General features: G+C 39.0%; 1 protein-coding gene across 4 annotated transcripts in view; it reads left to right on the top strand.

The window, feature by feature from the left end:
- ZNF366 (zinc finger protein 366) overlaps nt 1–17,819 on the top strand; it is a 35,241-nt gene extending 17,422 nt beyond the window's left edge. For all 4 annotated transcript variants that reach the window (XM_027634947.1, XM_027634949.1, XM_027634948.1 and 1 more), the window contains 4 exons: nt 2,681–4,009; nt 6,099–6,290; nt 11,940–12,114; nt 14,068–17,819. In XM_027634947.1, coding sequence (XP_027490748.1) covers nt 2,711–4,009; nt 6,099–6,290; nt 11,940–12,114; nt 14,068–14,603 — 2,202 coding nt within the window. In that variant the 5' untranslated portion in view covers nt 2,681–2,710 and the 3' untranslated portion in view covers nt 14,604–17,819. The remainder of the gene's footprint in view (nt 1–2,680; nt 4,010–6,098; nt 6,291–11,939; nt 12,115–14,067) is intronic.
- The last annotated feature ends 443 nt before the right edge of the window (nt 17,820–18,262 follow it).

Here is an 18,262-nt window from a genome sequence, read left to right on the forward strand (position 1 = left end):
GAACTTAATTTGCCTACTGCTACAAAAGACAATTTAAAATGTTTCTGTAAATACATTCACACCAAAAAGTGGGCTGAGCAAAGTCTTCATTCTTTATTGGATGTGGAGTGAAACATAGCACCAAAGGATGAAGAAAAGGTTGAGGTATTTTGTGCCTTCTTTGCTTCAGTCTTTAATAGTCAGACCAGTTGTTCTCGCTTAGACCTGTACAAGTCTATGGGACTGGAAGGGATCTGCCCATGGTCCCGAAGGACCTGGTGGAAATGCTCACCGAGCCATTTTTCATCATTTACTAGCTCTTCTGTCTATTTGGGGAGGTCTCAGTTGACTGGAGGTCAGTAAATATGACTTTCATCTACAGGAAAGGCTGGAGGGAGAATTATGGAGCAGATCGTCCTGAGTGCCATCGCACAACAAGTACAGAGCAACCAGGGGATAAGGCCCATGGGTTTAGGAAAGGCAGGTCCTTCATGACCAGCATGATTTCCTTCTATGGCAGGATGACCCAACTAGTGGATGAGGAAAAAGCTGTGGATGTTGTCTTCCTGAACTTAGTAAAGCTTTTGATGCATTTCCCATAGCATTCTCCTGGAGAAATTAGCTTCTCATGGCTTGGACAGGTGCACCGTTTCCTGGGTTAAAAAAGAGTCAGGATGTCCAGGCCCAGAGAATGGTGTTGGATGCAGTTACATCCAGCTGGCAGCTGGTCACCAGTGGTTTTTACCAGGGTTCAGTGCTTTGTCCAGCCCTGTTTAGTATCTATGTTGATGATCTGAATGAGGGGTTACAGTGTACTCTCAGTACATTTGCTAAGTTCTGTGGGAGTGTTGATTTGCTGAAGAGTAGGAAGGATCTGCAGAGTAATCTGAACAGGTTGGATTGTTGGGCTGAGGCCAGTAGGGTGAGGTTCAAAAAGACCAAGTGCTGGGTACTGCACTTGGGTCACAACAACCCCAGGCAGCACTACAGGCTGGAGACAGAGTGGCTGGAAAGACACCCAGAAAAAAGGATCTGGGGGTACTGGTCAACAGTGGCTGAACACGATCTAGCAGTGTGCCCAGGTAGCCAAGAAGGCCAATGGCACCCTGGCTTGTACTAGCAATAGTGTGGCCAGCAGGACCAGGGCAGTGATTGTTCCTCTGTCCTCGGCACTGGTGAGGCCACACCTCAAATCCTGTGTTCAGTTTTGGCCACTCACTAAAAGAAGCAATTCCTGGAGCTGGAGCTTGTCCAGAGAAGTAAAATAGTGGTGGGTCTGGAGCACAAGTCTGAGGAGGAATGCCTGAGGGGTCTGTAGTTTTTTAACCTGGAGAGAAGGAGGCTCAGAGGAGACCTTATCACTTTCTACAACTACCTGAAATGAGTGAGTGAGATGTGGCTTGGCCTCTTCTCCCAAGTAACAAGCCTTAGGATGAGAGAAAATGGCCTCAAGTTGGTCCAGGAGAGGTTTAGATTGGATGTTAGGAAAAAACCTCTTCATGTAAAAAGCAATCAAGAACCAGACCAGGCTGCCCAAGGAAGTGGTTGAGTCACCAACCCTGGAGGTATTTAAAAGATGTAGACATTGGTGCTTAGGGACATGTTTTAGTGGTCGACTTGGCAGTGCTGACTTAATGGTTGGACCTGACGATTTTAAAGGTCTTTTCTAACATAAAGGATTCCATGATTTTATGATTCTAGAAAGACAAGGGAAAAGGTAGCAGCCTTATTTAAGATGAAGCAAAATTTATAACCAATGTTTTAGATGAACCCCAAATCCAGAAAAAGACATCTGTATAATCAGTGGGATATAAAATTTTGCCAGAAGAAAATTATTAATCTGCCTCATCACATTGTATCACTAGAAAAGCTCAGAGCATTCTTAGTTGTCAATTACTGTGGAATCCTGGGGGTTTGTTGATATTAATTTTATATTTGGGTTTATAGTGGAGATTTTGCCCACCTGTTTAGAAACAAAAAAACCCCTATTAAACTGCATATAATTTGGAGAGTTGTCAAATGTCTTTCCTCCCCCAAATCTGCCAGGTAAATATCTCTGGGATTAAAACAAAGAAAATAAATTAATCTCCGCCTTCTTATTACAATACAAAGTGAGAGAAGTCAGGAAACACGGCGCAAAATCTGATGGTACACAGTGTCCTTAGATCACTTGGCCATTGTTTTCTCTCACAGTAGCACATGTTAATGATACAAAGAAGTTTAATATTTTTTGGCTTTGGCTTTTCATGTCACAACCATAATAAATGTCCACATTGCTGTTTGTATTGCCATATCCTTTAGATGCACCGCCAGTTTCTAGAGACTGTGCATGCACAGTCAAGGAAAGAATTTTGCTCACAAACAGCCTGTCTGAATTAAATTAAGCAGAAACACTGCCATACAGATGCAGCTAGAGAGTAGTTGTCACAGTACAGAATATTTATGTCGTAAGGATGCTGTGTGAGTCAAACTTGATTTAAACAACCAAATCTCCTTCAGGAAGATCAAAGCCTTTTTGTTCTTCACTAAAAAACTTAATTCTTCTTCAAAATGTCTTTGTCTTATATACGGCTAAGACATTCCTGGTTGTATTTAATTAAAAAAAGCCAACAACCTTCAAAACAATAAAATAGTCAATAAAATGTTAAACCCAAAAGAACAGGAAGAAATAAAGAGATTTTGGTTTTTTGCTTATTTTAAGGAATTTGGGCCACACAGAAAAAAATCGAGTATGATGAAGAACGAAGAAACAGATTTTAATGTGGACAATACCCAAGCCTCTCCCTTCTCCTGCTGCCTGCAGCCACTCAGCCCTGTTACAAAGCCACACAGAACAACTCCATTTGATGAAGAATTCAGAACACACCTTTCGCATTTCCGCTATGGTCCTCCTCCTCTTGAAAACATGGAATCTTTCCAGGGGTCCTTGGAAGGAGGGTCTCGGAAACGCAAGAGCATGCCAACAAAAATGCCACCTTCCATCACCCTTGAGGATTCCTCATCACCACCAGACAGACCTGACAATCACAATGACATAGGCTCTTCCAGTCTCCCCTTGGTGTTCCAACAGCCAGCACAGCCCAAGTACAGCTCCCAGATGATTGATCTCTGCAACTTTGGTTTTCAATTCTACAGAACTCTGGAGCATTTTGGAGCCAAGCCCATCAAGCAAGAACCAGTGAAGCCCAACATGGCATGGCCTAGTAGCCCAGCATTCATGCAGGCTCCTTACCCTTATTATCCTAAAGTCCACCCTGGTTTAATGTTTCCTTTCATTGTACCACCAAACTTTCATTTCAGGAACCCCTTTCAAATGAAAAGACCTCCAGAACCACCCTTCAGGAGGGCTGAAGTAAGAGAAAGCGGTGAAAACAAACAGAAAGTTGAAAGAGTAGATGTCAACCTTCAGATAGATGACAGTTACTATGTTGATGTGGGGGGTGAACAGAAACGCTGGCAATGTCCCATGTGTGAGAAGTCCTATACATCCAAATACAATCTGGTCACCCACATCTTGGGGCACAGTGGCATTAAGCCGCATGCTTGCACCCGATGTGGCAAGCTTTTCAAGCAGCTGAGCCACTTGCACACACATATGTTGACACACCAGGGTACTCGGCCACATAAGTGCCAGGTGTGCCACAAGGCTTTCACTCAAACCAGTCACCTTAAGAGACACATGATGCAACACAGTGACATCAAGCCTTACAACTGCAGGATCTGTGGCAGAGGTTTTGCCTATCCCAGTGAGCTGAAAGCACATGAGTCTAAGCATGAGAGTGGCCGAGAGAACATTTGTGTGGAGTGTGGTCTGGACTTTCCAACTCTGGCCCAGCTGAAGAGACACCTAACCACCCACCGTGGTCCTATACAGTACAATTGCACTGAATGTGATAAGACCTTCCAGTACCCAAGTCAGCTGCAAAACCACATGATGAAGCACAAAGACATCCGCCCATACATCTGCACTGAATGTGGCATGGAGTTTGTGCAGCCCCACCACCTGAAACAACACTCCCTCACTCACAAGGTAAGCACGGGTTGCACTCTGATCTTGCATCTGAAGGTAGCAGGAGGGTTACAGGCTACTAAGGTATCTACCTCCTTGGAAAGAGAAGAGACTATACAGCCTCATGTGGCCTTTTGCCAGCTTTTGTCATACTTACGCACAGCAGAACCCCCAGCACTGCTGGCGGTACTATAATCCAGGTGTCTCTGTCAGACTTATGAAAGTTCAAACAAACCAACTTCGTTATAAACAGGAGTTCAATTAAACTACCCGTATTACTTTCCAAAACTGTATTCACATCTCTCCGGCTTCTGTCTTCGGAATGATCTTCTGTAACATAACATAATTTTGCAGAGCGGTATAATAAACACCACCACCCCCTGCCCTAAAAATTTTAAAAGAATTTTTTTTACTGAAATCCAGTTCTGCTGCTTTGTTTTCTTAATTAGGAAGTAGGTCGGTTTGCAGGAGACTGCAGCAAAAGAAAGTATATTATTACTCATCAGATTTTGAAGAACAATTATAATGAGAGAATTTAAAACCAAAAAATCCTAAGAAAAATTCCCCTTCATGCATAAGTTATCCAGAATGCCAGTTAATAGAAATGGACAAGCAGGACCATAATCGCAGCCAATTCATATCAAGTGGCAGTCTTGCCACTGCTGACAATAGTGACAACAGAGTCAGTTTAGGGTAGAAGCAAACTTTGGAGCACTTCCAGAAAGATTGCTTTCAGAAACAGGGAAAATGTAATTGTTCTATTCAATAAGCTTGGAAATTGACTGTCCACCTTTACAAAAATATTGTTAAGACAAGATAAACACCCTCATTTTAGAAAAAAAAATTGCTTCCAGATTTGCATATTTTTCCTTTAAATCTTGAATTTTGGCTTTTATATGAAAAACATTAAAAATACAGAAAGCTACAGTATTTGAGTTTTATAGACATATTTTCTTTTAAAAAACCAACAACCTCTACTTCCATATTTGCTTTTTATTTCCTGCTTAATGATTATAGTTTTTGCTTTTCTTGAAGATTCCCTGGTCTTTGGATTTACCATGCAAAATCCCACTAATTGAAGACTTTAGTCACAGGAAATTAAATGTCCCTGTGCCTTTACAGAGCTTCTGCTTCTTTGTCCACAGCTGCAGGTGGATTCTGCTGTGAACACAGTTTACAGTACTTAGCTCACCAAACCAAGCCTCACATCAGATAAGCAGACACTCAAAGCTGCTGGTGATGTTCACAGTTTTAGCTTTCAAATTAACTGTGAAAATCACTGACAGTCTTTTCATGTCTTTGTGAAGAGAGCCTGCAGGAGGAGTAATTGCTCTCAGCACTTCACTAGTAAATCCCCATACCTTCAGCAAGTCATACTCAAACTATTAAGATTTTTGGTGGCAAATTCTTTGACTTTCATAATATCTGAATCACTTTTTGAGAAGCTGACATTTAGACCACACAGGTGTAAAAAGACTGATTTATGCATTTTGTATTGAGTATATGGCATAAAGCGTAATAAAAATGCCCTATAAACCTCATATAAAAGGAGATCATTCATTAGGGTTACTGTAAATCCCGCCAAGAATATATATGTTTTTTCCTCTTCTATGAATGTAAAATATTTAATCTTATTTGGTACCATTGCTTCACTACTTCTCAGTTACTTCAGGCTATTTTCTATAGCTTTCTGCAGAACAGAGTTATGACTTTTTCATAATCCAGTGCTGCTCAATTATCAAAGGCAACTACTGCTTTAGTCTTATAACTGCTTAGCTTTTATTCTTGGTCAATAAATGTACATATTTGACCAATACTTTTACTTAAGCAGCAGAGTAAGACATGGAAGCACTGACACTGACTGTCTCATTGATTTGTAAACCAACTTCATTATTTCATTAAGCTTATATTTTGGTTTACTTCTCTGCTTCTCAGAACCTTGTAAGAATTTCTCAGGAAAAATTACATTGATACCTCTTGAACAAATGTTAAAAGTGAAATAATTTATTATCTATTTTTCTAATATGGAATGAATAATTCATAAATAGCTCTACTGATGATTAAATTATCTAAAAAACTTTCCATCTACTGAATTTTTCTTTTCTTGCAGGGTGTAAAAGAGCACAAATGTGGAATTTGTGGCCGGGAATTTACTCTGCTGGCCAACATGAAGCGACATGTACTGATCCACACCAATATCAGAGCCTATCAATGTCATTTGTGCTTCAAGAGCTTTGTGCAAAAGCAGACTCTCAAGGCCCACATGATTGTTCACTCTGATGTCAAACCCTTTAAATGCAAGGTAAGTGCATTTGGAGACAGAGCCGTTAATCCACACTTTATGTCTCTGATATTATCATCTTGTGATATCAAAGAATTAGAAAAACAAGACTTGTTAACACCTACTGCATTTAAATAAGCATAAAACGTTCTGGTTTTCTTTATTTATCCAGGTTCTTCTTATGTAGTACAAAACAATGGAATTAAATACGTGTGGTTTAGTCCCTTCCTCTTCAATACCAGTAACTTTCATCCTCATGTAGTTTTGGTTTTGATTTGTTCTGTGAGCATTTAAGTGCCATAGAGGTTTGAGGACAAGACAATATCTGACATTTGCTTTGTACAACCATCCAAACAGAAGTCTAAGTCCTTAATATCTTGACACACTGACTAAAACCATAAATCAAGTCATGCACCCTGCAGAGGATCATGGAAAAGCAGCAGTCACAACTTCACACAGTGAGGCTATGCAACACTTCAAGAAAGGAGACAAAAAAACCCACAGAAAAATACAACTACAGAAGGGATTTGAATGGGCCAGATGTAATTACCAGACTGAAATTCAGGGCAGGACATCAATATGCTAGCAGAATAACCTCTGAGACCATCTGGCTTTTTTATGATCCTTTGCAAACTCCAGTTTGCTGCTTCTCTCCAGTACATTGAAGGCTGACATTTCCTTTCCATCCTCTCTTCTCCTCCCTCCCCATAAAAATCTAAGGGTTTCTTGACCCTGTTTATCTCTAATATATTCTTTATGGATTATTCATGTTTATATTCTTACTCTGTATTGGACACCATGTAAGTTCCTTTTTCTACCTATATGGTTCCTTACTATAGTCATACCTTGTGAAGTCAAAGGTTGTAGATTTCATTCTCAATTTCATTTGCTCTGATAAATAGTAAATACAGAGTGAAACATATCACTCAATTTCTATATAAGACTGATTTGAAAGCAATTTCTAAAACTCTTTCATCCTACATCTTTATGGAATTGAATATTTTCTTAAAAGGAACATTTAATCAAGAAATAGAGATGTATGAAAAATTTTAAATTGAATGATTTCACTTCAGAAACCATAGAACTTTAAAATGCTATAGGAATACAAAACATTCGGTACTAATTTTAATAAGAAAATGTAAAAGAAAATCTTTCTGACTTCATTTTGCTTTGTCATTTTATTTTGAAAAAATAGCAGCAAAGGTTTCTAACTTTGGTGTTTTGTTTTTTCCTAATTTATGTCCTATTAAAATGCTATTTTGTATACTTGGGCTTACGTTATTCTATATTGATAAAAAAAAATTTTTACTGAAAAGCTTGGGGAGTTTCATGTCAAGTCTGCTGGAGATTTTCGTTCTTTGAAAACATCTGGAAACCTGCCTTTTTGTTCCCATGTCGTCAAAGTCCTCTTCTGACTCCTCAAATTTCAGAAAAGAAACTCAATTGTTTGATCAGCTGTTGTGGGTGCAGTATGTGGACCCACACAATTTTTTAGGTACGTGCAGATTAGCTGGAAGATTGTGTTCAGCTTAGTGTTTGATGATGGTATACTATTAAAACTTGGAGATGGCAATAACTGGAGCTGGGAAATGGAGTATCACTAGAATGTTTTCCAGCCAGTAACAAAAGCTCTGCAGGAACACCTGTTTTTCTTATTTTTTCACTTTTCTGTCCCCACCCAGTGTTCCTAGGAGGAAAGAAACAAGTAAGCACAGTGAACCTGTTTCTCCTGTGGCTGAAGGGGTATGAATCAACATCAGTGCCCCTGAGAGTGGAGACTGCAGCAACAAGCAAAGGCAGAATCAGGAATTGCTCTTGGTCATTAGGAACATCCTGACATTACCTCTCTGACAGAGCCCTCAAAACACTCTTGAAAGCAAATATTTCTGGTTGGTACTTGGAGGGTTAAGGCAGTGACCAGATAGCAGCCTTTTGGCACCAAGCTCCTCCTCAGCAGAAGGAAGGATATAGCTGTATGAACAGCCTGCTTAACAATGGCTCACATGTCCCCGGGGAACCGCCTGCAAATAGATTTCATCTTGCTTTCTCTTGTACTTTTCAAAGCTTCCTGTTTTCTCACGGTCCTTTTGGACAGTTTACAGTCATTCTCCCTCTCCCTCTCTCTTTGAGGAAAGGAACACCCTTCTTATGAAGAAAAAAAAAAAAAAGAAGAAGAATGCAAAGGAAAGAGAGCACAGCAGTAGCCTTTCTATTTCACCACATGCAATGGTTTTCTTTACCTTTTTCTCACAGCGAAAGAAAACATGAGCTTTCCTATGAGTCTAATCACAGCTAAGCACAGACTATCAGAAGTGAGGGAGTAGCAAATAGTTGTCCCTTCTGTTTCCTCATCCAGCTGCAGCCTTCATCTGTGTTTGATTTCTCTTTGAAGAGTGAACTTCTCTGTAACATTTAAAGTCCTGAGCCCATGTTGCCGTGTTTATTTCTGTTAAAGAAAAAAAAAAGACTGAAGAGTTATGAAGGTGTTACACCAACTGTTGCAACAGTGCTAATTCTGACTTGTAGAGGAAGGTTCCATGAAATTTACTGTTGTTTTCAGTGCTGGAGTAATCAGTGTTTCAGACCTCCAATAAAGAATGCAATGGATTTTTTTCCAGCCCAGCCAAATACACTTCGCAGTGGACGTTTTGAACTCTACTTTTTTCCCATCTAAAATTGTGTGTTTTAATCAGGAGTTCAAAACCAAAGAAAATGTGAGAGAGAAGTACTTTGAGAAGAAACAAAACAGGCTGACAAATCTAGAAGTGTGATACTTCATGTGGTGTCTTAGGAAGACAAAATCTACCATTGAACTAATGCAGGATTCTTCTAGCAAACTGTACTGAAGTCCATTTCATCAGCAAGTGCAACAAAGTGTGTTCAGCAGACTTGCAGCTGAGGTCTGTTTCTTCAAGGCTTTAATTTTATCTTGTCTAGAGTAGACAGCCCAACAAAAAAATCCACAAGTTCCCAACATCCCAAGTTCTCTTGCATTAAACCACATCATCTCCCTGAGCACTATGGTGCTCTGTAGTGAGTTCTGCTGGAGCTCCGTCCCATGCAACTGTCATCTTTCTCACTCTGGTCATCAGTGCTCACAACCCTGTCATGCCACAGAGAAAGGAAATCTTGTTCAACCTTCCAGTTTGATATGCAGACTCAGGCTGTTCATTAAGCATTAGCTGTGTATCCCAACCAGCTTTGAGTTGCAGTCTTTCAGCATGTGACCAAAAACCTGTTTCCTCTACCCTCTGGATCATTCATCCAAAAGGTGTCTTGCACCTTTTGAAAAGGAGCAGTTAAACAAAGACCGTGACACACAGAAACATCATTCTGAAACACAATTTTAATATCTGCAATTCTTTAATTTTCCTGCCACACCTCTCCCTTCTAGTGCCATTTCCTCATGTATCCAGAAAAGATTTCATGGCAAGAACACATTATACAACCCTAAGATACACCTGACTTTGGGAAATGGAAAAATCTGTCAACTTTATTCAGAGACAAAGAACTTTTATACTGTAAAGAACTATCCTTTATGAAGTCCCTTTTCTTTATGAAGAAAGAGAAATAAATATTAACTTCACAGAAGAAAATAAATGCTCCTACTAGATCAGTTTTAATACTCAGGAACCTATAAAGATATGGATTTGCATGAAGTATTCTGGTCGCTCGCCTATTCAACTTGGTTTTCCTTGGCCACCAGTTTAGATAGAGAAATAAAGACCCAGCTATAGGAAAGCAAGATCTGGTGACAATATAGGTCAGCCACAACATAAGCAGATAACCAGAAGCCTTCATGTAAGAGGTATTAGAAAGCTATTATTACTGGCATTCTTGTAGCAAGAGTAATATTGACATATTATAGTTTGTTCCAGCAGCTGTCAGGATACAATCAGCTGCTGTTATTCCTTGAGAATTTTCTGGGCTCATCAGTACTTTTCCTCTTTGTTTCCCCTCAGCACTTTCAGAGTATTTTTTTGTTGCATTCATTTCTCTGAATATAAGCAATCCTGCATATTATCTTTGTTTGAATGCAAAGAAGAGATAATACTCTTTCCTAAATGGATGGATGACCCTTAGAACCAGATATCCTTATTTTAAAAATTAATAATTCATTTGCAGTGGCTTTTTTTCCCCCTCCTACTGTCTTGCTGATAAATTTATTTGCTAGAATGTTCATTTTAGCAAAATTGTGGAGAGAAAATCATGGAAGAAAACATATGCAGCTGAAGCAAATATTTGTTTTAAAAACAAGTGAATATTTCCAGAGTCTTTGTTTTTGCAGCACTGGCTCAGCTCTAATTTTAATTGTGAAACAGTAGACCTGCAAAGTTTTGGTATAAATGAACTGATTCAATTTTCCCTCAAGAGAGAGTGTAAAATGCAAACCACATAGTACTCTTTCACCAATGATAATTCCACTATCTACATTTCATCCAGGTGTTCCAGGTGATGACTTTCTGAATAAGAATCTACAAGTAGCATATCAGATCTTCTACAATATCAAAACAAATAAAATCAGAATTCCCATTATACAAAAAATGTGGTGGAATCTTAGTAATTTCTTTTTAGTAATTTTCTGCCAGATGATTACCCTGCTAGATGGAAGTTTCAGTTACTCAGTAATGGTGATTCAACTCATATAGAAATAAAGATAATTTTAAAAAATTAAAATCTGATGGTAGAACCAGTCAGAAAAAAAAAAAAAAAGGAGCTGAAGTAGAAAGCACATACAGAAGTTTGCAGAGGATGGAAATAGCCACTTGAACATGAATAAAACTATAAATCCTGATAAGGAAAGACCAGAAGGCAAGTAAGACTAGATACTTGTAATAGTGATGTCAAACTCTCATGTCTTGAGAATACATTTGTTTTATAAGAGTCCAGACTACAAAAGGACTCATCTAGATAAACAACAACAATGAAAAAAAACGACCCTTATTGTTCCATCAAAGGAAAAATTGCAGGATCAATGGCTTGAGCTGGCAGGAACATGCTTCAGGGAAAGCTGAGTCATTCTTGCAGCCTCATGACTGTTTACATTCCAGCTTACTTACCAGAGACATCAAAACACAGAATTTGATAAAAAAATGATAAAGGGATCAGAGAAAAAACGGTGAGCAAGAAACAAACTAAAATAAGGAATTGCTTTTTCTAGCTTTAAGCAAAATATGCAGCTGTTTAATTTCCACTTAAGGAGAAGTAATATTCTGTTTGACTGTGCCACAGAAACCCTTAATTGGTTTTATTTTTTATCTCCATCTCTACCTGGCATTGTTCTTGATTAAAGGCTAGATTTATAAACTACAAATTAAGTGCTTCGCCAGGGCAGAAAGTTATACTTTGAGTGTCATTCAAGTTAAGAGCCTACCAGATTACTCACTTAAGTCTCTCCCCTCCTTACAACAACATTGCCTGCTTTTGGGGAATCCTTGACTGTGTGTCTCGGTCACCAAATTAAAAAAAAAGCCAGCAGTGCAGAGGGCTCTAGATACTCAAAACACATATTCTTCTCTGTAGGATTATTGCCTGGAACTTTGAAAAACACATTGCAGCCAAAAGCCGCCAAGGCTAAAGTAGAAAAGTGTAGGTCTTACTTCCTTTTAAAATGTTCTCCTAGTAAATACTGATTCAAACTAATAATTTTCATTTTTACTGTTTTTACAGCTCTGTGGAAAGGAATTTAACAGAATGCACAATTTAATGGGACACATGCACTTGCATTCCGATAGTAAGCCTTTCAAGTGCCTCTACTGTCCCAGCAAATTCACCTTGAAGGGGAACCTAACCAGACACATGAAAGTCAAACACGGGGTCATGGAAAGAGGATTTCATTCGCAAGGTAATATTTTTCAGAAAGGTTGTTTTTTGTGAGATCTGAAGATGCTTATCAGTGAACCCAAATGGGCTTTGTACTACAGATCCACAAACTTGAACCATGGATCCTATGCTACTGCCAGTGATAGAATCCCATAAGCCTGAAAAGTTGCTATTAATTATATTACTACAATGTTACAGATCAGAGATTCCCAATAAATCATAAATTAATCCTAAATTGACAGAAGCAGAAAATCTAGAACATTTATGGGTCGTGCTCACTGCATATTGGATTCCAGTCTGGAATGCGGATGGAAGGCTGAGTGTCTCTACATCCAAGAGCCTTGGTTATTCTGTACTGTATTGGCATAGCTGATGTCAGGTGAAGGCCATAGGCTCAAGACCCAATTTACAAAGGAGTACATGAACAGGAGATACTACTGCCCCATTTCAAAGTACAAGGATTTTTTACTACCCAGGGTACCCTGCAAATAATTTCCTGTCTGCCATCTGCCATGTACCATTCCAAAAGTTATCCTTATGTACGCACACATGTCAATGCTAACTAGAGAAGTGGAGGAATTAGGGAAGATTGTTTTGAGAGTTTGATTTTCCAAGATATGTTTTTTAAGATTTTGTGGATAAATAATTCTTTAATGGGGAAGATTTCTTAGTGTTCCTCAAATTCAAGCGTTAAGGCAGTCCAGCACATATGTAGAACACTCTAATTACACTACATTACTCTAATGACATTTGATATAAAATGTACAAACATCTTAATGGGTAATGAAATAAGTGTGTTTTTTCTGTAAACCTCCTACAGCACCATGCTAGTTAGACAATTACTTGGAATTGGAGATTGCTAAGAGCCTTTCATTGTACAGGGATTCTGCATCCCTTGAGGCTTATCAGACACAAGATAATTTGTAAGGCCTGCCACTTGCTTATGAACCATTTTAACAAATACAGTCTGTTGCAAAGTAGCATCTGTTTTCTTATGAGACTGCATAGATTCTTCAGAAACTGGATTCAATTACTGAGGGAAAAAAAAAAACAACAAAGCAAACAAAAGCAAGTAAAGTACTGACTTTTGTATATATTTACTGTGAGGTGAAATCCTCGCCCCAGTGCTGTCACTAGTCTTTCATGAAAATGGTCTATGCCTACCGTATCCCAATCTTCTTTAGTGCCTCCTGGTGCTTGCAGCATATTAGAGTCTACAGTTGCCTCCTGGGTAACATCTATATTTCCAGTAAGAGGAAAGACACTGAAAAATATTAAGGCAAATCAGATCCAGGAGTACATGCAGATTTACTCTATACTGCTTGAAAGCATTATTTGTTTATAATGATTTCCTCAAGCTGAAGCACTATCTAGTGCATAGAGCTTTTCAGTTGACTGGTTTCTCAGTGGATGAAAGGAAAAATTAAGGAGAGTGGAGGTCATAGACTGCTGAGACTTTATTGTCTTTTCATTCTTAAAATATTAACTTTGAATTGGAGTGTCCAGAGAACAACTACATTAACACAATTTCAGTATCTTCCACTCCTATGGAAAAATAATATATAAAACCTGAACTTGGATTATGGACTGTGATGCTTTAGATCAAAGTTTTCATTTAAAAAAGAATAGGAAGGAGGAAGTGGATAGGTTCACTGGTAAAAAATAGCTTATAAAAGGACAGACCATTTCACTTTTTTTCCTAGCTGCCTCATCAAGAGTCTGTCATGTATAACACAATGTTTTGCGTGTCCTGACCTGTCTGTGAAGTGTATAGAATAGCACTCCTTTTTGCAGCATCTCAAAGGAGATGCCATGAGATGTAAATAGTGAAGTACTTGGAGGCAGCTGGATGGAAGACAAAGGTAAAGTATGAACTAGAAGGCCACCTCAGAATCTGTTTTTTAGCCATGTATCAAGTAGTAAAATTTCCGATATATAAATTTTTCCTCTTCTCCTCCCCTCAAACCGCTGCAAGGTTTTGGAAGAGGAAGAATTGCTCTGTCGCAGACAAAAGTCTTGAAAAGTTTGGAACAGGAAGAGCCTTTTGATCTTTCCCAGAAAAGCCAAGGGAAGGGAATCTCATTTCATTCTGATGGCGAGAGTGCCAAGGGAAGCTCATGCCAGGAAGAAGAGGAAGACAACTGCTATGAGGCAGAGCGGTACAGCCCTGTCATGTATCATCATGATGACAACAAGCTACGTGTGGCTCAAGATCTCTCTGGCAAACCCGAGTCCATGATGAAGGACTTCAGAGAGTCCTCCTGCAATGAGAAGGAAGAAGTGCTAAGTGAGGGAGGACTGAGGAAGAGAATAGGAAATTCGGACAAAGAGGAGAGCCAAAGAGAGGGAGAGCTTGCTAACAACAAAGAACGTCTCAGCTTTAGATCCTTTGAAAAGGCCAGAATTGGCCACTCTTTCTCTGATTACTTGTATTTCAAGCACAGGAACAAGAGTTTGAAAGAATTGCTGGAAAGAAAAATGGAAAAACAAACAATGCTTATAGGCATGTAAAATGGACACTTTGAAACAGCTTGAAAATTGGAACCAGAGAGTTTTTAACATGAACTGTAGTTTACCAAGACCTGAAGTCTGTAGTATTCTTTAGAATTAAACAAGCCAAATAGATAAAAATAATTTAGTGTAAAACACATACATTAAAAGCCACTGAGAAATGCAATAGATATTGAACAATAACACTTTTATATTTATCCATTTGATGTAACAGCAAACAATGGGTTAGGTACAGAAGTTTATTTTCTATTATATGGGGATAGATACTTACATGCAATTTTCTAGTTAGCAGAAAGCAACATACTTTAGCATCTGATTTATTGTCTGTCTAGATATATATGAACACTTCTAGCCATATGTCTCAAAAACATTTGAAAATACTAAACATTTCACATTATAAGCCAGAGTACTATTAAATGTGACACGCATGAAAATGCTGTCAACATTCAGAACTAACACAGTCCAAATACTTTGATTTACTGAAGTGACTCTTAATTCAATCACTTATAGTGAGAACTGGGAAAGAAATAAGGAAGAAATACTAATGTCTTGGGACGCAGTGAAGGGCAACTCCGTAAGGCTTTGAAAGGACTGGAATTTATTACAAAAGCTCTTCCTCTGGCACAAGGAATGTTCATGTTTTGTTTCAGTCAATATGAGAGTATTCAGTAATTCTTCAAGTGAAATAGCATAGACTGTGTTGACATTTCATTCTACTGCCTGCTCAGACCAATACATCTAATGGGCAGCAGCAGAATGCAGCATTCACAATCTTGCTAGAATTACACATAAAGAAATATGAGTAATTGCACTGAAAAAAATATGCAGTTTTACCATTTATCTCTTCATTTTTTCATGACTAGGAAGGATAACTTTGAAATACACAGGTCTGATCAATTTTATTTTAGAAGGTAAAAATAACCCCTATAGGACAAGCAGTACCTCAGAGAGTAAAACTAGTTTTCGATTTCCTCTTATTGGAGGCAGAAATTTTCCCTTATCAATGTGTCTTGAGGAGGGTCCAGGCCTTTCATAAGAATTCACTTACACTGTTTTTACTGTCACACCCAGCTTTTCATCCTCTGATTCCCATACAATTACATGTTCATAACAAAGATGCTTAAAGCATATTCCGTTCAACTTTTCATTATTTGCATGAAGAGTTTGGCCAGCATATTAATTTCTGCATCTTCAAGATAGAAAGCAAACAGCCTTGCACCATGCTACTCCTTATAAAGAAATAAAAATTTAATAAGTCATAAAATTTGTCTTATGTCCCTCCCACATCCCAGCTTAAAAGGTTAAAATTCTCTTCTAAATACTACTGCCTTTTTCACTTACCTGCCAAGTTCTTGATTTGAAATACATTGCTATCATGTTCAACATATAGCAAGTTATAATTAAATATAGTCATATACTTATGTTTTGCTAAGACTATAGTCAAGTAGCTGCAGCTCTCTGCCACTGTAAGAAAACACATACCTTTCAAACTAATGATTCTCACACCTACCAGTTAATCAGCATTCACAGCACAGAAGTCTTTATTCCTCAAATAAAACTGGATTTGTGTAGTCCAAGGTTGGAAAAGGTGGTTTCACTTTCCAAGGTTCAAACATGGCATAATAAATATTCTGAATGAAAAGCAGAAAAAGCTGTTGATAAAAGAAACTGTAACATACGGGTGACTCTTCTAAATCTAATTAACTTACATAATTAAAACTGATGTGCATTTTAAAATGTAAAGGGTATGCCAAATTGATGTGGAATGTAGGTCAGTTTAAACCTAGAATTAAAGAAGACTTTGAAAACTGAGTATATTTCAGTTATAAATAGCCATGATTTTCAGGAATGAACTGTTTTACTGTATACACTCTTCCTTGCCGCAACTGTAAGATGACGCCTCTTGAAAAAGGAGCCATCCTTCTTTCAAGGAAGATATTGTGGTCACGCAGAAGAAACTGAAAAAAATTCAGAATAATGAGTGTAACTGCATTCTTTCTTAGACTGTAGGGGAAATGATCCAGCAAAAATTCAACGTAGTCTAGGAGATGGTCCCTTAGAAAAGGGAACAACTCCTTCGGTTACCTTCTTGGTACTATCTTGTCTCTGTCAGACAAAAGGTCCCATTTGAGAATGTATACAGCCAAAAGCTGGGAGTCACTGAGTCTTAGAATTGTCTCTGTCTCAGTGGTGTAGTTTTCAGCTATGCATGATTCCAGATCAGTCCACTCTGCTTTTGCAGCCATATTAGCTCTCATGATGGGAAGAACAAGCAAGAAATCAGAAATCTCTTTGCAATTTCTAGAATGGTAATCGTGCAGATGGGTTGAACATAACAAGTCCTTCACTTCTGCGGTGGGTAAAGCAGGAAAGCACTCGGTCCTTCCATTGCAAAGCCTTGTTGTCTATTCATTGGAGAGTGCTACGGGACAGCTAACCAATCTTTACCAAGAAAGAAAGAAACAAACAATTACGTATCAACAGCAGTCCAGGCAAATGGAACAAAGGAGAAATTTTCAACAGAGTTCAGCTCACAGCAGCTAATATCATAGGATGTTATCTACCCGGACTTTAGCAAAGTCTTTGATACTGACTCCCATGGCACTCTCCTGGAGAAGCTGGCAGCCCACAGCTTGGATAGGTGCACTCTTTGCTAGGTTAAAGACTGGCTGAATGGCTGAGCCCAGAGAGTGGTGGTGAATGGAGTTACATCCAGCTGGCAGCTGGTCACCAGTGGAACACAGTACTCCCCAGAGTACTGGGGGGCAGCCCTGTTTAATATCTTATTGATGATCTGGATGTGTTTAATATCTTATTGATGATCTGGATGAGGGGTTCATGTGCACCCTCAGTACATTTGTACATGACACTAAGTTGTGTAGGAGTGTTGGTCTGCTGGATAGTAGGAAGGATCTGCAGAGCAATCTGGATGGGCAGGATCAGTGGGACAAGGCTAGTGGAATGAGATGCAAAAAGACCAAGTGCCGAGCCCTGCACTTGGGTCACAACAACCACAGGCAGTGTTACAGGTTGGGGACAGAATGACCGGAAAGCTGCCCAGCAGAAAAGGACCTGGGGGTGCTCGTTGACAGAGGCTGAACCTTATCCAGCAGTGTGCTCAGGTGGCCGAGAAGGCCAGTGGCATCTTGGCCTGTATCAGCAATAAAGTGGCCAACAGAACCAGGGCAGTGATTGTTCCTCTGTCCTCAACATTGGTGAGCCAGGCACCATTCCTGGAAATGTTTAAGAAATGTTCAAGAAATGACTGTGTGACACTTAGTGCTACAGTATAGTTGACCTGCTGGTCTTCAGTCAAAGGTTGGACTCAATAATCTGAGATATTTTCCAACATAAATGCTTCTGTAACGCTGTGATTCTGTAACCACAAGAATTATGTCTACTGAAAGCACGCAGTCCAGAGTTCCCTTACACATGTTGTAAGAGAATGTGCCAGTTGTGTCCTTGGGAAAGGAAATCACTGCAAACCACTCTGGTTTTCTAAATGGTTAACTTGAATTCTTTCAACCACACTGTCACTGCAGTCAATTTACCCTCTTCTACAAATGCACTTCTCACTGGAGCAGAAGCATCTGACAACCACATACTATTTGCAAATAATTTGTAATGGGAGTCCCTTTTTTTGCATTTTTCCTAGAAAG

The sequence above is a fragment of the Corapipo altera genome, unplaced genomic scaffold (assembly GCF_003945725.1).
Source record: "Corapipo altera isolate COAL_440 unplaced genomic scaffold, ASM394572v1 61411, whole genome shotgun sequence".
NCBI classification, from domain to species: domain Eukaryota; kingdom Metazoa; phylum Chordata; class Aves; order Passeriformes; family Pipridae; genus Corapipo; species Corapipo altera.